Source organism: Lichenostomus cassidix, chromosome 15 (assembly GCF_008360975.1).
Source record: "Lichenostomus cassidix isolate B80296 chromosome 15, HeHo_3.0, whole genome shotgun sequence".
Taxonomy (NCBI): Eukaryota; Metazoa; Chordata; class Aves; order Passeriformes; family Meliphagidae; genus Lichenostomus; species Lichenostomus cassidix.
Window position 1 is genome coordinate 4,258,957 of NC_139496.1, and position 23,575 is coordinate 4,282,531.

The window sequence follows — 23,575 nt, forward strand, 5'->3', positions numbered from 1 at the left end:
GTTCGCCCCAGCCGTCCCTGGAGGAACTGGGAAGAGGGACGGGGACGGCTGAGGGGCGAGACCGGGGAGAGCCCCGGGCGGGGCTGAGGGGACACCGGCGGGGGGCTGCGGGGGCGCCGGGAGCAGGGGAGAGCCCCGCGGCGGGGTTTTGCATGGGGCTCCCCTCGGAGCGGGGTGAAGGGCTCGGAGGGGGTTGTGGCCCGGGCTCGCACACACACACCTGGGCCAGGCGGGTGCCGCGAGAGACCAGAAGCTGAAGGGGTCAGGGCTGGAGTAACGTGGGGCCTCCAGAATCCAGAGGGGGAACAGCGAGGGGCCCAGGTGTGTGCCGGCATGAGCTCCCCTGGCGGGGCCAGCAGCGCCTTCCCCCTGCACGTCCTGGTCTGGAATAACGACTACAGGCGGCTGGACCAGGAGCTGCACGACCAGGTAACGGGGGGCTCTGGCCCTGAGGGGCTTCTAGCGGGGCTGCTGGCCCCGAAAGAGCTTGTGCCACAGTGCGGGGCTTGGTGCCCCTCGCTGGCTGCTGTGCCAAGAGAAATACCCTGGTGGTTCTGCTGGGAGTGTTCGCTGAGCTTGAGGGATCCCTGCACTTCCTCACCTGCTTATTTGTGGTGTGGGAGTGATGTAAGAAGGTGTAGGAATACAGTTAGTGTCAAATACTAAATGTTGGCTTCCTGTCTGTAAAACTTTGCTCTGAGCATTGCAGTGCAGCTGCAGAGTAGCTCTGTGGAAGAGCTAGAAGTCAAGAAGAGCAGCTGTGATGGGCATTAATTTATTTATTAATGGAATAAATACTGTTTGTCTTAATGGGAAGTCGACGTGCAGCAAAGGTTGCTGCTGCCAGAGATCAAACCAACCCCTGCCTTGCTGAGCAATCAGTTCTTGTAGATTTATTGCTCTCCAAGATTGGGAGTAGAGTTTTCATATTGGTTGGAATGTTTTCAGCGTCTCTGGTTAAAAAAAAAAAAAAGGATCATTGTTCCATGCTGGAGAGTAGAAAACACAAAGCTGTCCCCTCTCTGGGACATGGTGACGTAAGGAAATGTCCTGAAAGCTGCAGCAGAGCTCAAGCAGCAAAAATCCCTCTGGCTGAGCTGCTGTGGAAAAGCTCTGACACGGGCTAGAGTGAGGTACAGTTAATAAGCAGAGCTTATTAATTAATTATACCTGACACCACAAGTACCTGAGCCCAAGGCCAGCTGTGCCACCTCCTGACTGTCACCTGCAGCTCTAACGGTGCACCTGACTTACTAATTCCTGCTTAGAGCATGTTCCTGCCCTGGTTTGGGAGAATCTTTGGAATGCAGTCACTTTTTATCTAACTTATGTCATCTTGTGCATTAACAAAACCTTTAACCTCACTGGCACGTTGCTCCTGTGTGTTTATTTCTGACACCTGTGAGGGTTTGTCGTTAAATAGGGATCACTCAGCAGCTCCCACCTGTGGAATGCTGCTTCTTCATTCCCTGTGGAAACCAGCAGCGTGTGAAGATGGACCATGTCTGTCTTTTACTTCTTTTGCCAGCTTTTAAACACCTTCTCTTTTTTTTTTTAAGTATTCCAAAGATATATTTCCTCCTGCTTCTTTGGGATGAGCTTTCTGCTGCCAGAGGGATGCTTGAAGGGATTGAAGCCACTTCCCAGCTGCAGTGGGAAATGGGGTTGGGCATGTGGGGACCAGGGAACAGCAACACAGACAGTGGGGAGGAGCCTTTTTCCTCTTGGTGCTGCAGGAGGTGGGGAAGCAAATTAATTAATGTTCCACCCAAGAAGTGAAGATGCTTTAAACCGAAGCTTTCCCCACTCTGTGTGAGATACTCTGACTTGATGCTGTCAGATAACCCTGTTAACGTGCATAATAACCTTCCTTTCTCATTCTGCTATTGACTTTCCCCTTTTCCTTTAGTTATAGATGCTCTTCTGTTTCAAATCTCTAAGCTAATAGTGAAAAATGTGTAAGGTATGAGTATGCTGTGCTTGCATGTTTTGGATATTTGTGCCTGTGTAGTTTATTTTTTTTTTTATTTTAGTGACTTGTAGAGAATGCCCTCACTCCTCATTGTGCTGTGTGTGCTTTGTGAAACACCATCTGCTTCTGTCCTTTCCAAAAGTGCTGTCCAAAATCTGTGTTGTATGCCCTGTTGCCTTTTTTCCCCCCCTTTTCCCCCCATTTTGTTGTACAGTGTAAGCCCTTTGTGGGATCTCAGGCTCTCAGCTGTCTGTGGGGTGATGCACACGGATGAGAACTCCCATCTCCTCCTGACCTTTCTGGGGGGAAACAGAGGGGAAATAATGACAGAAAAAGAAATGAGAATCATCAACAAGAGCTCCCATCCTACAGTTTTTGTGTCATTTTATAGGCCCCGTTCTGCTTCTCCTTTTATTCCTGTGGGGAAGCAAGACAGCCCCACAGAAGGGCAGTGCAGTAGAATTTGGGAGCAGATCCGTGGGAATGGCAGGGAATATTGACTCCTGGATTAGCCCTTTGTTTGTTTAAGCTCTGATGAGCTGTGTTCCTTCTCTCTCGGGCATTGACAGGATGTTGACCAGCGGGATCCACGGGGCAGGACCTTGCTGCACTTGGCTGTTTCCTTGGGTTACCTAGAATCTGCCAAGGTCCTCCTGCAGCACAAGGCAGATGTCACCAAGGAGAATGCACAGGGATGGACAGGTAAGGACAACCCCGGGTGTGAGACTTTCAGTAGCAGGTGTGCTTTGTTTTTTCATGGATTTTGGTCAGTAAGCAAAGTGACACAAGGCTGTGGTTGGGTTTCTTCCAGTTTTGCACGAGGCTGTCAGCACAGGAGACCCAGAGATGGTTCAGTTGATCCTGCAGCATCGGGACTACCAGCAGACCTCCATGACCCTCGGAGGAGTTCCTGAGTTACTCCAGAAAATTAACGAGGTAATGATTTATTGAAATATAATCTGACTGCAGGCTGAAATCACTGCTTGAATTCTCATTCAGGTAATTCAGTTAAGTGAACTACTACTGCAGTCAGCTGGGCAATTGTGTTTTGCTCCAACCTGCATATTCCATACTGCTGAGGGACATGGAGGCTTTTCCTTGACTTTATTTAAATCCTTTGTCATGAACTCCAACATTAGAAGCTGAATCTTGAAGGCATTACTGCCTCTCCAGTAAAACAAGGAAGAACAGCACCCCAGATAGCAGCAGGGGCAGGGCAGTGGTTATTGGTGTTTGCTACTTTCAATTTCAGTTTTAACATTCACTTATCATTTCTCCAGTTCTTTTTTCTCTTTTTTGCTCTTCTTTTTTCTTCATTTATATAAAATGTTTACGGGAAATGCAGCACTGAATGTCAGAATAAAACTATTTCATGAGGTATTCATCATGTGTTTTCCTTCTCCAGACTCCTGACTTTTATGTGGAAATGAAATGGGAGTTCACTAGCTGGGGTAAGAATCCTGCTCCTTGTTACCAATTCCAAGCTGTAAAAATGAGGTGCAAATGTCCCACAGCACAGGCAGGGCAATATCCGCTCCCCGGAATCCTCCCCTCTTCCCTCTCAAAATGGCCTCTTGTGTTTTTGTTGCACAATTATTCTTTGTTTCCTGTTTATTTGGTTGGTTGGGTTTTAGTAGTGGTGAATTTAGCTGTTGCTGCAATAGCTGAAGACTTTTCTTGGGGGTTTTTTACCTGTCCCTGGCCATCCATGACTAAGTGATTGTGTGTCATCTATGGATGCATTGCCTATTTGGGAAGTACCTGCTTTTCCCTGAAAGGAATGAACACTAGGCCTCACAGCTGACTAAATATTTCAGTATTTTTTATGCCATTTCACATCTTCCAGTCTGACCAAATGTCTTCTTCCTTTTCATAATCATCTTTAAATTAGGCAGGTTTTGCCCTAAGCTGGTTGTTCTCAAAACTAAAGAGAATCAGTATCTCACCTCCTCTGGAATGATGTCCCCAGGAGTGAGCAATCCCTGTGCTTGAGTTCAGCTCCTCTGTGCTGCATTTCTTGCCCATTTTCCCTTTCCATTTCTCCTGTTTCTCCCAGTGCCCCTGGTTTCCAGGGTGTGCCCGAGCGATGTTTGCCGCATCTGGAAGAGCCGAGCCAAGCTGCGTGTCGACATCACCTTGCTGGGCTTTGAGAACATGAGCTGGGAGAGGGGCAGGAGGACTCTCATCTTCAAGGGAGAAGGTAAAGAGTTCACCTGTCTGCACCACTGATCCCTAAATACTGTGTGAGCACAGTGAGAAGTGTTGATTTTACACAAAAAGGCCTCTTGAGTTTTGTGAAGGTTTTATGATTATGTTTGTGTCTCACAGAGATACTGTTTTGTGATGGCTTAACTTCTTTGCTTTGAGCAAATCTGAGCAAAAAATTTGGTGATAGGGCTAAAATTTCAGTATTTTACTCAGTTTCTCTCCTTCTTGTTCTGCTGCCCCACATATAAAAAATAATTTTAATTCAATTTCCAAGTTTGATCCCAGCTGAGTGCAAAACCACCCAGATTTGATACACGATATACCCCCTAGCTTTTCACCCCGGAACACTTGCTGAGCTTTTTTTAACTCAAAATGTGCCTTTTCCACCAGACACTGGTGGCTGGGCAGAGCTCATCGAGATCAACCATGACGACAAGTTTGTCACCACCGAGAGGTTTGAGATCTCCCAGCACATGAAGCGTTTGACGTTGGGATCGATGACGCCCAAGAGGAAAGATGTGGAGAGGCGCCTTACATCTCCAATCATCAGCACGTGCCTTGATACCAAAAACATTGCTTTTGAAAGGTGAGACTGAAAGCTGCTCTTAGCAAATAAACATTTTGATGTTGTGGGTGGTTATAGTTGAAAAAAAGCGTTAATGATGAACTCATGAAAGTTTTGATAATTAGAAGTTTTAGGCTAGGTTTGAAATTACTTATTCCACTAGATAAAGAAATTTGTGTTAGTCAGCTTGCCATTATTGCTTGGCAAAAAGATCCCAATTGAAAGAAAACTTCCAGTTTATCATATTAGTGGGATAGAATCATTAAGGTTGGAAAAGGCCTCTAAGATTGAGTCAATTGCTCACTGCAGATTTGCAGTTCACCCAAATCCACATGCTGGAACTAATGGGCAAGACTTGGACTTGGTAACAAATCAACTCTCTACTTTACTTTAAAAAAATGTGTACAGTGTGTCTTTTCACAGGCACACATTTGTCTTCCTTCATTACTACACCTATTTATCCAGGTATCTGGGGTTAATAATCTGTCAAATGTTTAACATCAGATTAAGAAGAGCAGGCTGGGGGTTGTGTAGAAATGCAGCTGTGTAGATACTTGTGGTGTTCCCTTTTTGTCAGAAGCACGACTGGATTCTGGGTGTGGAGGACAGAAAAAACGGAAGGTGTCAATGGTTATGAAGCCAAGGTAAAGCCTGTTCTGTTCTTCTGGCAGATCTTCCGGCAAATTGAAGTCTGGTTGTGCTTTTCCTGTATTTCCTGAATATTTTGGGTATTAAAATTCCCATTGAGACATTCATTGGGTTTAGAATGGTTCCACCTGACACTGGTTTTGACCTCCATTTCACCTTAGTGAAATATTTTCGAAGGTGGCTTTACAGCCTTACTGTGGTAGGAATTTGAGAATCACAGGATTTCATTTCCCTGATTTTTGAGTCTGTGTTTATTCCAGGGTTGGGAATTGGTGCAATGAATTACATTTTGTAATTTCTTTCACCAGAAGAATAAGTGCTGAGTAGCTTTCACATTTATCTGAAGGTTTTTCCTGGTGAGACTGCAGGGGGGGTTCATTAGTCTTCCTGCAGAATTAAACTGTCACTAAATTTCATTTCTGAGGTCTTACAACTAATCTCTGTTTAGAAATAGTGTTCCCTGACTTTCTTTTTCCATTCCCTCTTAAAATCTCTCCAAAATGCCTGTCTGCTGTTGAGGTTGGTTCAGTTAGTATTGTGTACATGATGTTTTACTAGAGAATTCTTTATTTTAACCTGTGACGCTGCTTGGTTTTTGTCTCTGTATTTTTTGTAAGGTCTACATGGCAAACAACGTGAATGTGATCACACGAATCAGAACAGAACATTTAACAGAAGAGGAGAAGAAGAGATATAAAGGTATCTACAAGATTCACAGAAGCTGTGTTTGCTTAGAATTTTTGTTTGATTTGGTCCACTAATTTCTTCTGGTATTTGAATTAGAGTAAAGGGTGACCAGCCAGTGACTTTATATGGAAATTCTCCTACCCTGAGGCCACTGAAGCACTGGGACTCATAAAGGTGTCTGCTAATCATACAAACCACTTCAAATCTTTGCTCTATTCTGTGTGTTATACCTATTTTATACTGTCAGCTGTAGGCCCTGGGCTTGCCTGGTAAAGCTCACAGGAGATCTGAACAACTTCCCTTTGGGTTGGGAGCCTGAGTGCCACTTCTACTGCTAATTAATACTAATGGCTGTTTTTGTTTTCCCTCCTGTTACCTGAAGCTGACAGGAGCCCTCTGGAATCATTCCTGGGGACAGTGGAGCATGAATGTGGTGTTCAGGTGAGTGTCTGGTGTCAGCACAGGTCACTGTGCCACTAGGAATTCCTGGTGTGTGGAGTCACCTCTTTGTTTCCTTAGTTTGGCAGCAATGTTGATTATGAGGTTTTCATTTCCCCTGAGGATGTTTTTGTTTGGTGGGAAACAGGTGAACTTTAAGATCCTTTCCAGCCCCAACCATTCCATGATTCCACGTGGCTTCAGAAACTGCCTTGCTTCTATCCATGCTAAAAACCAGTGCATAATGGATTTGCTGGCTCTCTGTCAGGATGGCATTGCACATTTACAGGGATATAGAGATTTTTGGGTTCAAATACTCCATCAAAGTTTTGCCTTTAGTAAAGGATTTGGAGCCTGGGAATGCTTGTGTGTGCATTTCTGGTTGGTTTTCAGCTTTAAAGCATCTAAGCAGATTTTTCCTGTCTCTAAAATGCTTGGAGATTTTTAATCTCAGTAAAACCAGTCTAATAACAGCTGGTATTTATGGGTGTGTGTCACTGTGTCTGAAATAAGGAAGGAGTTACTTCACAAAGGTTAACTTAAAAGTTTCTTTTAGTAGCCACTGTCTGTTCAGTACTTTTTGGGTTATTTTTTTTTCTCTCTTTCCTTCTAGAGTACATCCAGGACAACAGAGTATGCTGCAATCAACAATCCCACTGCTATTACTCTGGAGGAATACTTCAACCCAGAATTTGATTTGAAAGGCAGAGACATAGGAAGACCAAAGGAAATCACCATTAGAACACAGAAGTGAGAAATCCCATTTTAACTGTTTGTAGTTTGTCTCTTCCCTGTTATTTAATCCCTGGAAGCCATTTTTACAAATAGCCAGTTTTCACAATTAATCAGAAGAGAGATCTTGACATATTTAGCTATAATCTATTTTTAATTCCACTGAGTCAAAGCAAACATTTGGGTTGGCACCATAACTTGTTAGTAACCTCCTGTCACTGCCCAACTGCCTGTTTTGCTTTGCATCTGTTCCTAAACTGTGAATTTAGGATGTTTTTATGCTATTTTGTCTTTAAGATTTAAAGCAACCTTGTGGATGAGTGAAGAGTTCCCCTTGTCTCTCATGGAACAAGTCACTCCAATCATTGACCTGATGGCCAGAACTAGTGCTCATTTTGCCAGACTTAAGGATTTCATCACTTTGGAATTTCCACCAGGATTTCCTGTCAAAATTGGTAATATTTAGCAGTTTTTATTGTAGCATCTTGTCCATTTTTTTTCCTTTGGTTTTGCAACGTTTTATTTACAAAAACCTCTTTTAGCCTTTTATTCATCTCACTGATACCTAAAACATTGTCTTGTACATCTGGGGTCATAGAATCCAAATTCTGAATGAACAATTCAGAAATATAATTTTAGAAACAGTGTCATTTCAGTGAGAATGAAATGAGCTGTCGACCCATATCCTCTTAGCTTTGGTGCCTTAAATTTGGCAAATCTTATTTTAAAATAAGAAATTTAGAGAGAGATTGAGAATAACTTAAAGCCGCCTTCTTGGTAAACCGAGTTACTCTGAACTTTGTCATTACAGGAAGCTGTAATGGAATACATCCCATAAACGTGTAAGGGTTTGGTGTAGGTGTGGAAGTGAATAAGAGTTCTCATTTTGACAGAAATCTCTTACTCTTCCAGAAATTCCCCTGTTTCACGTGCTGAATGCCCGAATTACTTTTGAAAATGTCAACAGCTGCAGGACAGCTGAGAGAACCTCCTCTGGAGGTGCACTGAGTGATGGAGGTAAGGGGTGGCAAGGGGCAGGGATCTCACTTTTTTACATCCCTATCAGTGGAATGCATAAAGGAGAGAGAAGCTGAACTGCAGGGAATGAACCAAGCAATGTTATCCTGCAGAAGCATCCATCAGTATTTTTTAACTTACAGCTTGTTACAAAGAGGTGGAAAGGTGCAGGGATCCCACTTTTTTACATCCCTATCCATGGAATGCACACAGGAGAGAGAAGCTGAACTGCAGGGGATGAACCAAGAGGAGCTGCACGTGCAAAAGCATCCATCAGAATTTTTCAACTTACAACTTGTTACAAACAGAGCACAGTGTATTTGTGCTTTATTTGCCTCCTGTAGGTGCTAATTTCGAGGTCGACCAGTCGGTGTTTGAGATCCCCAAATCTTACCACATCCAGGATGATGGCAGGAACATCCACGTGCAGGATGAGGATAATGAGATCATGCAGTTTGCCATCCAGCAGAGCTTGTTGGAATCTGGTGGAAATAAAGTAAGTGCTGGGATTTGTGCAGTGGCAGCTTGGGCAAGGACTGTGCAGCAAGAGCTAAAGGAAAACAGTTGTAGGATAAGTTTTCCTAAGACCTCAGGAAATAATGTGTTTCAAAGAAGAAATGAGGGTGGTTTAAGGGTTACTTTCAGTGAGTTACTCTGCAGATCTGATAACTGCTGTGGAACTGTCTTTCCCCATCTCTAGGAATTGGGGGTGCATTCCAACGGAGCATTTGGATATTCCCAGGACTTCAATATACAGTATCAGAAGTAAGTACCTTTTTTCACATCAAGCCATGGAGTAGCAGAGCAAAAATATCCCCAGCAGTAGCATGAAACAATTTGATAATTGCTTTGGTGTATGTGAGGGGCAAATTCACAAAACTCAAGGTCTCTTGTTGTGCTTCTTCCAACTTTTCCAAGAAACAAGGGCTCCAAACTGGGCCTCCCTGGTTTATGTAGGGCAGGTTTTCCTACCTGTGGGACTAGTCTGTGCACACAACATATCCTTTACCCAACAAACAAACCCTGTCCTCCTCTTCTGCTCTTAAAACTCTGAATTTGATCCCTCTGGGTTGAATGTTTGGTCATTGGAAGCTGCATACTGCAAGGCAGCTCTTCTTTCTTTCCAAAATCCTCAAGTAATCCTTAAAAACTTTGCCACGTAGATTTAATGGGCACTTAAAAATGGGTTCTGATGTCTGTGGAATCTTTGCAATTAGATGCAAAGAAAGCAAGAACTGGATCCTCTGGGTTCTTCTGTACATGGAAAATCCTTTAAACCAGCTGAGGATGCTTTTAGAGACCCATTGAAAATATAACTCTTGGTATCTATGAAAGATTCATGGGAATCAAGGTTTGACACTGGGAATTTTACAGGTGTTACAACAGCTGCTCTCATACCCTCAAACTGTTTTCTCCCCTCTGGGAGAGATTTTCAGGTTTGTGAGTTTAAAACAATTGCCAGGAAGGATCATTGCATGGAATATGAGGCAGACTCTGTCTTTTTTACTTCTCAGAGTTGTTCTTTTCCATCAGGGCACTGCAGGAGAGCTTTCTGACAAGATCAGGGAACTCCCACAGCAGCATCTCCAGCGAAGTTTCCAGCTTTGAGAAGGACTTGCAGCTTGCCATGGAATTGTCTGTCCGGGAGCAGGAGGAACGCGAGAAGCAGCGCAAGGAAAAGGAAGATGCAGAGCTTCAGCAAGTTTTACAGCTCTCTCTTGTGGAAAAATAGCTCCTCAGTGACCTCCTGAAGCAGGGATGACCAAATGTGTGTAAAACTAGAGGTTTTCTGCGCTGTCAGTCTGAAGACCACTCCTGGATTGCTTAAGGAAACACTTCACCTGCCTTCTGAGTTGGCATCATCTGCAAAAACCTGATTTCTTTTATTTTTGGGGGGAGTTCCAGATCACAGGACTCCACATTTGGCTCCCCAACCACGCAGTCTTAGCTTTGAAGGAAATGTTTTTATCTAAACTTATTTATTGAAGAGCAGATGGAAATTGTGCTTTGCATCAGGATGTAGGATTGCAGTAAAGCTTGAAAGCCTGATTTATGAGGAGTTCAGGAGGGAAACTTCATTACTTACCAAAGAAATACTTACCTGCTTCATTATTTCTCAATAATTCAAAGCCATTGCCTCTTTTTCCAGCTGTTTCATGGGAGAGCATCTCCCTGCCTATGCACACATGGTAGTTCCTCATGCTGACAGATGTTTTCTGTTAGTTTTGTTCAGATGTGGTTATCTCTCCTCTAGTTACTGAGATTTTTGGCTTACGAGGGATAATTTTATACTTGAACAGCTCATCTAAGCTCCAGATTAAACCAGTGCTTTTCTGAAAAAGGACAAACAAGTAGCCAGTAAAATTTTAGATGCTGAAATGGGACCATCTGTCCAGTACAGCAGCAGTTTCTGCAGTGATTCCAAACCAGCTCCTTCCCATGGTCAGAGGGCAACAGGAAATTAAGGGATAGATTCAGGTGCTTCTTTGGGATCTCTTGGTGTGCATGGCTTGAGTGTGAGTGCTAAATGCAACCAGGAAAAGAATTCAGGGGAGATTTTAATGTATCCTTATTGGAAGAGAAGTTTTAATCCTGCAAGGGAAATGAGTGTTGCTTTTGGAAACCCCAATGCTTGTCCTTCATGTGAATACATCTATTTTTTTACCTGAATATTTTTATTGATTTTAAACCAAGCCACTAGGCCTACACTCATCCAACTGGTCTTGTAACGATTCCTAGGTCTGTTTTAACCAGCTTTCCTCAGGTTTTTGGCCATACAGGATCTTTGTAGCTCTTTTATCTGCACTTCTGTCGGTGTTTACAGTACTCACACTGTGACTCTCAAGTGCACTCCACAAGTACACGATGACCAGCCACAGGAAAGCCTTACAGTTGTTAAATGTGAGCAATATCTCTCTGCTCTGGCTGGCAGGAGTGGAGGAACCTTTGGTACAGCTGCTCTGAGCTTGCTCCTAACTCTGCTCCTGTTCCTCGGGCTAAACAGGGTGGTTCTGGGTGACCAACTATTAATTAACCAGTGGAAAATCACTATAAAATGGACTTGATCATAACCAGGGGGGTAGTTGGTAACTTGGAACCCTATTTTAAACGAATAATCCATTGTTTTACATAGGAAATGATTACAATTCTTTCAGTGTACACTAGGACTGGCCTCTCCACACTGGTTTTGTTCCTTGGGACAGCTTGCATCCCTAAAAAACAACTTGCTGGGTGCTGCAGGAATGGGGATTGCCCTGCCAAGGGGCAGTGGGCTGGGCTGGAATGTTTTTGAAAAGGGGATTGCTGTGACTCACAGCTGGGAAGAGGGAACAGACCTCGTGTTGAGCTCCTGACAGGGTGGGAGGTAGGAGATGGAACTGTGGGCATTCCTCCAGGGGGAATAAAGAGTGCTGTTGCCTTTACAAACCCGTCTGCCTGGCATTGCCTGTCTTCTGCTAAGCATTTCAAAGGTTACAAGAGGGGTAAAAATAGCATTTTTCAAGCTGACTTGTTCTGGTTTTATATTTAAACTAAAGAACATTGAGCACTTTCAGTTGAAGTTTTGTTATGTTCCTCCTTCTTAGTTTGGGACTGTAAAATAAATTGGATTTGCTTTTGGGGTTTTTTTTCTTTCTTTGACATTTGTATAATTCCAGCTAAAACTAGGAGGCTCTGCTTCCCTCAGCCAGGTGCTGCTTCTCTTAAAGCCTGATTTTTAATCCATTCTCTGTGTGCTGGAAGAAAAAAAACAAAGGTACTGCACATTGCACCACACAGAGGTATTTTTTCCAACACTGTATTTGGAGTCTTTTTTTTTTACTAATTATCTGCCTTTTTGTTGTATTTTTGTACATTAAAGTGACATTATCTATGACATATCTACGAAATACTCAAAGGCTGTTCTGGTTTAGTGTGAGTCAGATACATAATCCCCAGAACCATTTTTTTGGACATTTTCAGCCAAATTTTGAGTCTCCCTGTCTTGAAAAAGGAGAATCAGTATAACACAGTTGTAAGGCAGTGAAAGGCAGAAGGGTAACTTCATTGTAAGAGAGGAGCAGAGGGTTCTGAGTGTGTTTAATATTAAGGCCAAGACTGTTGTGTAACAAGAGTCCAACCTCTCTGAGGCAGCTTGAGGCTGTAGGAAAGAAGCTCAGAGCTTCAAACACTTGCACCTTCTTCTAAAACTATAACCAGCTTTCAAAGTTCTTTAAGTTCGTGGTGTTTGTTCCTGAAAGCAAGACTTAGAATGTGCTTTTTTTGTGCTTTTGACCCCATTTCAAGGCTTTTTACAGCAGCAATTCATGATTATCTTTATTTGGAAACCCTTCTTACTCTGCTTTGGCCGAGTTTTGATTCATAGCTGAGCTGCTGGTAACTACACAGTTGTAGGATGTGCTTTCATTGTGCTGTTAACAGCTCCTTGCTGACAAACATCCATGGAAATATTCCCCCAGCACTGCCATCCCATTCCTTCACCACTGAAAACAAGCTTGGAGCTGTGAGAGGACCAGAGGTGGGAACGGGAAAAACCTCATCCCTTTGTGGAGCTACAGCCCAGTTAATAACAAACAGCGCAGCCATGAATAAATAAGAGCCTGGATTGTTTACTGAGCGTTTTATTTGTACAAAGAGGCATAGCAGGGAGTGAGGAATGAGAGCAAACAGGAATTCTGCTGCCGGGAATGTGGAGCTGGGGCTGTGAGCTTCACCATCCACCCCCACGAGCAGCACAGGCTGCAGGCCAGGCTTCAGAGCGATGAAGGACTGAGAAAAATCAGGGATGCAGGAATCAGTGAGCAAAAGGAGGAGCAGAAAGCAACAGAGCAGTGCTGCCTTGCTTCCTCACTCTCGGATTAATAACTCCATCTGTTCGAGGCCAGGCTCGCCCTGTCATTTCACTAAACAGAAGGAAAATCCCTGTTCAATGCCAGTGCTCTGTGTCCTTCGAACAGAACAGAAAATACCTCTGATGCAGTACAAGGGTTTAGAGAACAGGTCAACAACAATTGTTCTGGAAGTTACATTTTAAAACTCTAAATAAATTACTAAGCAAAACACCCCTATGTTAAATATCAAAGTAATAATTAGTAGAATCCAGTTACTACTTATAGCAGTGCAAAACAAAATAGCAGCATTGGTATGGAAGTGGGATTCAGTGTAAACACTTGTTACTGAAACTGCAGAAAATGGGTCCGGTTGGAGCTCAAACACTTCCAGAGCAGCTGCCTGGCTTGCAGACCTTTGGAGGCTCCTGTTCCCAGGAGAACAGTGGAATGCTGGACTCCCTCACCTGCACCCCAGTTCTCAACAGGTTCAGCAGAGCTGGTTTGATGTGAGGCTATTTGGGGTTTTCTAGCCAGGAGTTAAAGCAAATAACGTTGGAAATGACAAGCCTGGCCCGGGACAGCTACACCAGGATCGGGACATGCATCAGTGTTTCTGCTCAGAGGCAAGAATGGACCAGACAACCCCACCCACCGCTGGGATGGATCACTGAGCTTTTTTTGCTTTTGGACTATTCTGGAATGGGACCTTAAAGCCCATCCTGTTCTACCCCCTGCCACACACAGACACACCCCCCACTAGCCCAGGTTGCTCCAAACCCCATCCAACCCCAAGACTCGTTCAAACAAAGAACTGAATTAATCGGAAAGCAAAAAGTAGACGTGGTGTGACCGAGCACGTGGAGCTGCTCCTCGGACAATGTCGCCAGTCTGGCCCTGTTCTTGTGACAACCCAAGCCCGGGGATGCTCTCGAGCATATGATGATGGATCAGCCTCGCCAAAAAGCTGGGATTTGGGAGGAAGGCGCGTCGCTCCAGACCCAGCTCCAAACCCGATGGGTTTGCTGCGGACACACCCCCAGGAGCTCCGGGAGTCTGTTTGCCGAGGGAGGGGGTGATTTCCAGCCTCCGGCCAGAGCATTGTTGGAAGCGACATCATGACGGAGCCATGTGATACAGAAATGGGTGGAAAGCCACACTCGCATCCTCAGGGCATCTCCAGCAGCGGCAGGAGAACCGGGAGGAACCGGGCGGGACCGGAGCAGTGCCGGGATGGTGGGTACCAGATGGGAGAGCCGGCAGGACCGAAGCAGTGCCGGGATGGTGGATGCCAGGTGGGATGCAGCATTCCCTCGACGCCCCGGCGGGTCTCTCTCCGCTACCGCCGCCGCACGGGCCGATAGACACAGATGGCCATGAGGATGATGGTGAGCAGGAGAGCGCTGAGGATGCTGCCCAGCAGCACTGCGGCGGGAGAAGGAAAAAACATTAATCAAACACTGCCTGACCAACTCGCCAGCCCCCGGCCGGGTCGCGGCGAGGCTGCGCCCGGTGCCCCCCGCTCCTCACCCAGGTTCTGGTGCTGCAGCACGGCGTACGGCCGGCTGCGCTCCGCCGGGCCCGGCGACAGCGGGGACAGCGCCCAGCCCCGCGCCGCCGCCAGCCCCATCGCGCCGCGACACAGAACCACGGACCCTGCTGGCCCCCGGGCTTTGTGCGCCGGGCCCGGCCCTGCCCCTTCCTGCCGCCCGCCCCGCCCCGGGACCGGCCTTCCGGGGGAGCGGGGCGATGGAGCGGCACCGGCAGCGGCACCGGCACCGGCAGCGGCACCGGGAGCAGCCGCGCTCCGAGCCCAGCCGGGGCAGCCCCGCGTGTCCGCCCTGCGCGTGCCCGTGGGCATCTTCTCTCCCCCAGCTCCGTGTGTTCCCCTAAGCCCCCGCTGTCGTGAACGTGGGTTCTTCGAAGTGTTTTATGGGCCCCGAGCACCGAGGAACGGTGGTGCTGCACTGGGAGCGATGGGACGGAACTGGGAAGCCGCGGCAGGTTGGCTGGTTCATACCAGTGCAGGGATGCCTCGCCGCGACCCAGGATTTGGTTTTAAAACGAGTTAGATTAGGGTCTTTCCTTCTTCAAATGCTGGAGGCTGCCTGGTCCCTGGATCCCCCGGGATGGGGCGGCAGGAGGCACCGACCTGCCCGACTTCAGCAGGGACCCACCCGGGGCTCGGGCAGTTCCTCCGCCGGATTTTGGATCTTTGTAGCCCGACAAGGTGTGTCTAGACAGCGACAGCCCCCGGTGTCCCCCAGCCCAGCCCGAGCTCTGAGCCACGCACGGCTCTCCGTGAACACAGCACGGCAATCTCCAGCTGCTCTCCCTCCCTTCATTCCGAGCATCGATATCAGCTTTATTTTCCAAACACGGCACAGCTACAGACACGCACTGCTCACACCCGCGGGCACCTCCGAGCGAGGCAATTCCTCCGTGAGCTCCGGGATTTGGGGTTCTCCTCCAGCCCCGGGCGTTTGGCCCCTTGGCTTCTAGCCCACGGGACGCAGCGGTGGGTCGATCCCGTTCTCCCTGCTGTGGATCGCAGGTTTTCCTGCCCAGCAAGAGAGAACGGGCTCTGCTCTGCCGGGACGTGCCGCTTGCACCGAGGTGCTCGTGGAGATGCGAGAGCCAGGTCGTGGTGAGTTGCCCCATCCAGCAGTGTCCCTGTCCCCCGGCTGTGCCACCGCGCTACAGGACGGGGGACATGCCCACCCCTTCAGCCTGGGGGGCTCGAGTGGTCTTCTCGGGCCGAATGCAGACAGCGAGGCGCTGAGAGAGAGACAAAACACAGGGTGTGTCCTTCCTGTCGCGCAGCCACGCTTCTCCGAGCCCTTCCCAGGCAGCTCTCCCAGTGGGATTTAATTGCAAAGATGCTGAGTATGCATCCACCACCTGCCCAGTTCCCCAGCCTCGGGCTGGCCCGAGTGGGGTCCCTGCCCACCCCAGCCCACCCGGGAGCCGTGGGATTGTCCATCCTGCTCCTGACCTGCTTGAGGGAGCCCGGGGTCCAGACGAGCTTGTACACCATGTAAAGGGGGATGCAGATGAAGGACGATGCTCCGATGAGGAATCCCACCGAGGTGCTCCACTCAGGGTATTGGTAGTCAAAGAGGGTCAGGGGAGGCTGGTCCAGGAGGGAGCTGATGACTATGAACTGTAACAGCAGAGCTATCAGGGGCCTCAAGTCTTTTGTGCAGTTTGGGTCCCTAACACCAACACTGAGGGGCTGGAGCATGTCCAGAGAAGGACACTGAGCTGGGGAAGAGGCTGGAGCACCAGGAGCAGCTGATGGAGCTGGAGGGGCTCAGCCTGAAGAAAAGGAGGCTCAGGGAGGGCTTTTAGAGGGCTTTTCCAACCTAAATAATTCTATGATCTGCCCCTGGCACTGCTGGCAGCTCATCCCACAGGTTATCAGTTATGGGAGTGGAATGAGATTATCTTTAAGGTCCCTTCTGACCCAAACCATTCTGTGATTCCACGATTCTATTAAGACCATCCACGTCCCGCTGCTCCCCCTGTTCTCCCAAAGTCCAGCCAGCATGGACATTACAGGGACATCTCCCAAGCTGCCACCCCTGGCTGGCTGAGGCCTGGGGACCTCTGTCTAACAATCCCTGGGAGCCGGTGCTCTGTGAGGGCTGCACAGCCCCGTGCTGGAACAAAACCCTTTGCTGTCCGCTTTGATGATAATACTCCTCTCGTAATAACCAGGGCAAAGTGCTTAGAGCCATAATTAATCCTCACAAGGCCTCCTCTCCTGCAGATCCGGTGAGATTAGACCCCTCTGCCGACGGCAGCCTTTGAAGTGCCGTGGGAGCTGGCATTTCAAAGGGACAGATCCACCCAGCACACGGGAGATGGACCTGTGACCAGCCCTGCCAGGGATGCTGTGTGCCAGGGGGATGAGACAAAGCTGCACTTGCACCCATGTGAGCACCCAGCTTTGCCCTGGAGCTGTGGAAAAGGCTGGAAAATGTACTTCCAGCTCCCTTTCTTGGGGAGGTCCCGGGGATGTGGGCAGTATGGCAGTGCCTGTGGCTGGAGCAGCAGCATAGGGAGGGCTGGCATGAGGTCCCACAGCCCTGTCCACCCTCCTGGCAGCTTGGTCACCTCATGTGAGTGAGAGGGGAGTTATCCATGGAACAGGGAGCTTGGCAGCAGAGGGGAGTGGCTCTCCTGTGGGGTGTCTAGGGGACCAGTCCATAATTCGGCCATGGATACTCACCGCCAGCAAGGCTGGGCTGATGGCAACCCAGCACAGCTTCCAGAACAGCCCCGGGGTGAAGCCCAGCATGGCTTTGACATCGTGGGAGAACCTCTGGATCCCTGCCGGAGGAGAGAATCCTCACAGCCCCGGGATCCTGCTGGAGATGTGGCTACAGGAATATCCACAGCCTCACAGACACCACACCCTCCATCCCCATCCCATCCCAGCCTGGCCAGGGGCTTCTGCCCCTCAGAGCCTGGGATCTGCTCACCTGTGCAGGTCACACACCCCTGTAGTGCCCAGGGGATGTTTTCCATGACAGTTCCTTACCATAAAACCAGGAGACAGCTATGGTTTCCAGGAGCACCACTGCCAGGATGGAGCAGCCAGCACCAAACTCCTCCAGCAGCTTCACCACATAGGCTCCCCCCTGCAGCAGCATGAGGAGGGGGAGGCTGCAGACCCCAGGGGGTGAAGGAGGGGAGTTGGGGGTCCAGGAAGGAGTGGTACCAGGGGAACTCACATAGGTGAGGGTGCTGAGGGAGCCCAGGAAACAGACTGTGATGAGGCCAAGGACAAAGAGCTCCCGTCGCCCTGCCAGGACCTGGGGGAACTCGTCCATCACAGCTGTGATCACAGCCTCCAAGCCCCCAAACTGCAAAGGAAATGCTGGTGTGGGGATGTGGGGATAGTCCTGCTCTCCAAAAAAATCCACTCCCTGCATGGCAGAGTGGGGTTGTCTCATCCCATCCCATCCCACCCTTTCCCCTCCTCCCTAAGGCCATAACTCCCCTTGTCACCCCACTATCAGTCATGGGACACAGCCACCCCCAGGCCCTGCTGGGGACACAGCTGGGCTGTCCCACTCCTACCGTGCTGTCCAGCCCCAGGGTGATCATCATCAGGAAGAAAATGACGGCAAAGAAGGTGGATCCCACCATGTTGGCTATTGCTTCAGGGTAGGTGATGAAGAGGAGGCTGGGCCCTAGGAGGGGACACTGGCTTGGTTGGCTGTTCCCTGGCACAGCCCTGTGGGTGAGAGTTCATTTGGGGAAGAGGCTGCTGGAGGGAGGAGAACCTTTATCTCTGGCGACATCCTCCACCTCCACGTCCCTCATCTCAGCCATGTAGCCCAGCACAGTGAAGATGACAAAGCCTGAGAGGAAGCTGGTGAGGCAATTCACAGCACTGGTGACCAGTGCATCCCTGGAAGGCAGAAAAGAGGGAGAGACCCCCACTCCAAGTCAGCCCTCACTCCATTTCAATTCCCTCTCCTGGCTCCTCACACTAAAACCATCAGTGAAATGGGGAAAGATGCTCAGCCTGCAACTATGGGGACCAGGAGTTGCTGGGATGTGGCTGTGGGGCACAGGAGCTGCTGGGATGTGGCTGTGGGGACCAGGAGCTGCTGGAATTTGCCTCCACTGCAGCTGAGCACTCACCGGTAGCAGTTGTTGTGGAAATGGTTGTAACTGGCCAGAGCAAGGAGAACTCCAAATCCAGGGCCCAAGGAGAAGAAAATCTGTGCAGCAGCATCCACCCAAACCTGGAGGGAGAAACGACAGGAGGATAGGCAGGGCAGGGCATCCTCTGCACAGAACTGAGCAGTGTCAGCTGTACTCACCCACACTTGGAGCAGGGATGGATGGATGGATGGATGGATGGATGGATGGATGGATGGATGGATTGAGGGGAGCCCTGAGCCTGCCATGCCCACTCCTGCCCAGCAGGTTCAGTGCTGGCAGCATGGCCCTCATTACCTTTAATGAGAATTCTCAAGTGCTGCCTGGTAATTACCCACAGGAAGCCCATTGTCAGCCCAGGGGGGAGCGCGGCACAAACAAAACCCGCCAGAATGAGATGGGTGATCCAATTATGGATTTACATTTCCAAGAGCCCATCCAGGCTGCCTTGTTTCTGTGGGAACAAGGGCCCCGTTGCCCCGTGGTGGGGCCAGACCCTGGGTGGGTGTCCTGGGGAGGGCTCTGGGTGCTGCCATGGTCCCACTGCCCACTCACCGCCGTGCTCAGCAGTTTGCCCCAGTCTGGGCGCAGGTAGAAGACAACTCCTCTCCAGGCTCCAGGCAGGGTGGCTCCCCGGATGAGCAGGATGAGCAGGACAACGTAGGGCAGCGTGGCTGTCACCCACACCACCTGGGGGGAGGCAGCTGTCACCCCATGGCACCACTGAGCACCCAAACCTGTGTTGGGCTCACTCGGGGTGGCCTCGGGGGCAGGGGCTGGCAGGGAGGTGATATTTCCAGCTGATGGGTCCCTCCTGCCTGCAGGGCAGTGCTGGAGCTCTCCTCACCTTCCCAGAGGTTTTCACTCCTTTCCACAGGCTGAAGTAGACGATGGCGAAGATGAGGAAGAGGCAGAGGAGCAGCTGCCAGCGGATCCCCCCAATGTCAGAGAGACCTCCAGATTTGTGGATCTCCAGGACCTTCCTCCTGCAGAATCCCCATGGCAAGGAGCAGGCTCAGCCCCAGGCAGGGAATCCATGAGCATTCCCACCCCTCAGGGACCTGCCCAGCTCAAACCCACCATCCACATTTGCACACTTACGTATAAAACTCCTCGGCAGGTGACCTGGAGAAGTTGGTCCAGGTGACATTGCTCTTCCCAAAGTAGTTGGTGCAGTCAGGGGTGTTCCAGGGGTTGTCACAGCTCGCCCAGGGCAGGGTGCCCGAGAAGGACGAGTAGAAGTAGTAGAGAGCCCAGGCAATGATGGTGTTGTAGTAGAAGGAGACGTAGAGGCCGATGATGCAGATGGCAAAGCCGATGCCTGGGGAAAGCAGGATTTGGCTCAGCCCTGTGACACGGCTTTGGGGACCAGCTGGGGGTGACGGTGTCACCTGGGTTGAGGGGGTCTCTCACCTTTAAATATGGGGCAGATGCGCTTCCAGATGGGGATGGCACCTGTCCTGTGGAACTGCCCCAGGGCCAGCTCCATGTAGAAGAGGGGCACCCCCCCGAAAACAGCCATCAGCGTGTAGGGGATGAGGAAGGCTCCTGCAGGGGGGGGAGCACAGTGGGGTGACCCATGGTGACCACGGCATTGTCACCTCCCTCCCTCCCAGTGCATCTGGAAATGTCTTTGGAAATGATCTGGCCAGAGGGGCTCAGAGATGTGAGATTCCTCAGTTTTCCAGCTTCCCAGGCTTCCAGGACAGCCCTGCTGGCATCCCAGCCTTCGTTTGGCCAGGATGGAACAAAGAGCCACACAAACCATTGGGGTGCAGGGGAGGGGACGCCCAGCACCCCTCAGGTCTAGAAGAATTTTGGAGAAAATCTGACTGAACATGCACAGCCACCCCGAGACACATAATTAACGCTGTAATCTGCATTATTCATAACATCCTCATTTTTTACTGGGGCTACACTTGTACCCCCATGGAGCTTTTGGAAGTGGAGCTGCTCTCTGAGTTCTGCTGGGATTAGTTAATTTAACCCCCCCGGCTCCTCCATCTGTACATTCCCAGTATCCCCAGCATCTCCAGTATCCCCAAAACCCCCAGCACCTCTAGTATCCCCAGCACTCCCAGTATTCCCAAGAGTCATCTCCAGTATCCCAGCTATTCCCAGCACCCTCCTGCAGCCCCCCATCTATCTGGCAGGACTAGCCCAACAGGACCAAGTGTTTCCAGTGTTTTCCTTCTGGGCTGTGGGTGAGTCCAGTGCTGCCCATCCTGCTGTTCCTGCTCCATGGATCTGCTCCCCAGAGCTGCTCCCTGAACTCCTCACCCTCCTGGGTGTGTGGGGCAGATAGAAACCACCCACCCACACCACAGCCACGCAGAGGGGCTCAGATCTGCTCCCAATCCCACAGGAGCAGCTCACAAATAACTGTGTTTCAACGTGGGCACCTGGGATCCACAGTTTTGCCTTGAGTATGGAACTAATTACCTCTTTCTAATTTTCCCGAGCAGTAGAGGATGTTCCCCGAAAGCCGACTTTGGCAATTAAATCTGCTGTGCTTTCCCAAACAGCACAAAATTCTCATCCCTCCCTTTTTAATTTCCATGGGAGGGGGGGGGTTTCTATCCTGCTCCATTTAAAGCAATTTATTTAGTTGTCATTTACTGAAGGTTTATCCTTTTGTGGTGTTTCTGTATCTTTGATCCCTCAAAGCCAGGGCTGCTCGTGGTGTCCAGCACTGCCAGCCAGCATCCCCAGGAGGGTGGGATGCTTGTGAGGATGATTTTAGACCAAAAGTCATCCCAAAGGGCAGCTTCCCAGAGTCCCAAGATCACGAAGTGTGCGAACCTCCCAAATTTACGGATCTGAATCCTTTATTGCAGTTTGGTGCTAATCTTCCCTTTGTGATCCTACAGCTGCTAATGCACCTCTAACCCCACAGGGAAAGGAGGGAAAGACCAGGAAAGGAGGGAAGCACCCCAGGAAAGGAGGATGGAGGGAGTGGAGGAGGATTTTGAATGAAGAAAGACACAAACAGAAAAGAGGCAGATGTCAGGAGAAGTTGGGTCGGTCTCTAAACCGCCCTGTCTGAAGTGCAGCAGCTGGAAACAAAGAAGGAAAAGAAACAGGGAATTTTTCAGGGTGGGACAGATGGAAAATGAGAAAAAAGGCATCTTTTCTCCAAAAGAAGACTTAAATAAGCCCAGTGGTGTCCTTACCCCCTCCATTCTGGTAGCAGATGTAAGGGAACCGCCAGACGTTGCCAAGATCGACGGCGAATCCGACGACGGAGAGGAGGAAATCCATCTTTTTGCTCCACTTGTCCCTGGGGTGGCTGTGAGGGTTTGGGGGCGCAGGGCTGGCAGGGGGACCCAGGCAGGGCTGCTCTGCCATCCTGCCACCCCGGCAAATCCTGCAGGATTCAGGCTGAGTAACTTGGGGCCGGGAAGGATTTCTCTGTTGCTGATGACAGATCCGAGGAGGGGAGGGTCAGGCTGACTGCGCTTCCCCACCTCCCGCTGGAAACCCACGGCACGGAGAGCAGCCGGCAGGGAGAGCAGAGCCATGCTCTGATCAAAGGCAGCAGGGCAGAGCAGCCCCCGAGCCTGGGGACCAGCCTGACCCTGCAGGGACCAGCGTCACCCCACAGGGACCAGCCTGACCCTACAGGGATTAGCCTGACCCTACAGACACCAGCATCATCTCATGGGGACAAGCATCACCCCATGGGGACCAGCCTCACCTTATGGGGATTAACATCACCCCGTGGGTCCCACCCAGGGGAGGGGATTCCAACTCAGTTTTGGGACTGAGGTAGTAAAATGGGATTGTGTTTCCTCCTTCTGACAGATCCCTGTTTCTCTCTTTGTGGAATGTTTTGCTAAGGAGGTGACACTGATGCTTGCAGTGGAAATTCGGGAATCACGGAGTGGTTTGGGTTGGAAGGGACCTTTAAAGGTCATCTCATCCATCTGAGCTCGATGGGTCTCTCTGGGGTGTGAGTTGCTGGGAATAAGCCACATGAAAATGAAATAACTTCTGCAGCTGAGCTGTGACCAGGAGGGGATGGCAGTGTCCCCAAAGCCACCACTCTGCCCTGTGACAGTTGAACAGCAAAATTCATTGCAGTGAGACGTGCCTGTGCAGGGCTTGCACAGACCCAGGGATCACCGGGTGCTCCCAGGGCTCTGGGGGCCTCCAGCCTCAGCTTTCACAGCCTTCCCCATCTGTAATTAAAAGAGACTAGAGGAGAGATGGAGCCGGAGCTGCAGCTCCAGGGCCATGGCGAGCAGGTTGCTGTGACGACGTGACGCAGCTGCCCGGCACGGGAAGCCTCTGGACACTGTTAATCCCTCAGCCACACACACGGAGACCCGTTAGAAACCTCCAGTTAAAAGCACATTTATTTATTTTTTTCGGTGTGTTTGGCCCTGGCTGCTTAGGCTGTCATAGAATGGAATCAGAGAATCATGGCATTGTTTTGGTTGGAAAAGCCCAAAAGTGGGTCCAGTCCCATCAGTCCCTGCACTCCAGAGGGCTTCTCCCTCTCCACTGTAACACCTGAAATTATTTTTGCTTTCACACGGAATTACTGTTCTTTGAACACTTCTCCTGTGAAATACAGCAGTTTTCCTCTGGTGGGGTTATGAGGAGCGATGAGGATTTTCCTTGAGGGAAGGGGTTGGGTTGGAGGGGCTCAGGGTGGTCCCTGTGCTGAGCAGAGATTGGGGGGTCCTGGCACAGCCCCTCCATCCTCATCCCAGTGTGGCTCCCCCGAGCCCAGCCCCAGGCCAGGTGGGGAACAGTTAATTAATAATGGTTTATACAGGATTTGTGTCATTCCTGGGC

The 23,575-nt window shown here is 49.7% G+C and overlaps 3 protein-coding genes across 4 annotated transcripts; 1 reads left to right on the forward strand and 2 right to left on the reverse strand.

The window, feature by feature from the left end:
• The first annotated feature begins 183 nt into the window (after positions 1-183).
• ANKRD13A (ankyrin repeat domain 13A) lies at positions 184-11,886 on the forward strand. 2 transcript variants are annotated; one of them, XM_085075664.1, is made up of 16 exons: positions 282-429; positions 1,910-1,963; positions 2,542-2,674; positions 2,784-2,908; positions 3,378-3,423; positions 4,029-4,172; positions 4,571-4,766; positions 5,323-5,389; positions 6,011-6,092; positions 6,463-6,521; positions 7,132-7,268; positions 7,548-7,705; positions 8,163-8,267; positions 8,612-8,763; positions 8,968-9,032; positions 9,801-11,886. In XM_085075664.1, exons 2-16 carry the CDS (start codon positions 1,955-1,957, stop codon positions 9,997-9,999), a joined length of 1,677 nt encoding a protein of 558 aa, XP_084931790.1. In that variant the 5' UTR covers positions 282-429; positions 1,910-1,954; the 3' UTR covers positions 10,000-11,886. The 2 variants fall into 2 exon arrangements, with proteins under 2 accessions (XP_084931789.1, XP_084931790.1); XM_085075663.1 differs by lacking the exon at positions 1,910-1,963 and having other exon boundaries at positions 184-429.
• A 984-nt stretch (positions 11,887-12,870) lies between these two features.
• On the reverse strand, positions 12,871-14,800 carry C15H12orf76 (chromosome 15 C12orf76 homolog). Its single transcript, XM_085075668.1, has 2 exons — positions 14,624-14,800; positions 12,871-14,518 (listed from the first exon to the last, which is right to left on the reverse strand). Exons 1-2 carry the CDS (start codon positions 14,721-14,723, stop codon positions 14,433-14,435), a joined length of 186 nt encoding a protein of 61 aa, XP_084931794.1. The 5' UTR covers positions 14,724-14,800; the 3' UTR covers positions 12,871-14,432.
• An 891-nt stretch (positions 14,801-15,691) lies between these two features.
• LOC146430225 (sodium-dependent serotonin transporter-like) lies at positions 15,692-22,157 on the reverse strand. Its single transcript, XM_085075674.1, has 13 exons — positions 21,946-22,157; positions 20,186-20,320; positions 19,874-20,093; positions 19,620-19,758; positions 19,328-19,462; positions 18,752-18,855; positions 18,388-18,515; positions 18,182-18,294; positions 17,833-17,964; positions 17,640-17,739; positions 17,328-17,428; positions 16,089-16,256; positions 15,692-15,871 (listed from the first exon to the last, which is right to left on the reverse strand). Exons 1-13 carry the CDS (start codon positions 22,118-22,120, stop codon positions 15,791-15,793), a joined length of 1,731 nt encoding a protein of 576 aa, XP_084931800.1. The 5' UTR covers positions 22,121-22,157; the 3' UTR covers positions 15,692-15,790.
• Between the last annotated feature and the right edge of the window lie 1,418 nt (positions 22,158-23,575).

Bases quoted from the DNA above. Each gene is read 5' to 3' on its own strand.
- C15H12orf76 (XM_085075668.1), bottom strand. From the start codon at position 14,723: ATGGGGCTGGCGGCGGCGCGGGGCTGGGCGCTGTCCCCGCTGTCGCCG. The intron at 14,519-14,623 runs GTGAGGAGCGGG...CTCCCGCCGCAG, and splicing joins GCTGCAGCACCAGAACCTGG to TGCTGCTGGGCAGCATCCTC.
- ANKRD13A (XM_085075663.1), top strand. From the start codon at position 334: ATGAGCTCCCCTGGCGGGGCCAGCAGCGCCTTCCCCCTGCACGTCCTG. The intron at 4,767-5,322 runs GTGAGACTGAAA...CCTTTTTGTCAG, and splicing joins AAAAACATTGCTTTTGAAAG to AAGCACGACTGGATTCTGGG. The intron at 8,268-8,611 runs GTAAGGGGTGGC...TGCCTCCTGTAG, and splicing joins AGGTGCACTGAGTGATGGAG to GTGCTAATTTCGAGGTCGAC.
- LOC146430225 (XM_085075674.1), bottom strand. From the start codon at position 22,120: ATGGCAGAGCAGCCCTGCCTGGGTCCCCCTGCCAGCCCTGCGCCCCCA. The intron at 19,463-19,619 runs GTGAGGAGAGCT...GCCTCCCCCCAG, and splicing joins GAGTGAAAACCTCTGGGAAG to GTGGTGTGGGTGACAGCCAC. The intron at 17,429-17,639 runs GTAAGGAACTGT...CTCCTCCGGCAG, and splicing joins AGCTGTCTCCTGGTTTTATG to GGATCCAGAGGTTCTCCCAC.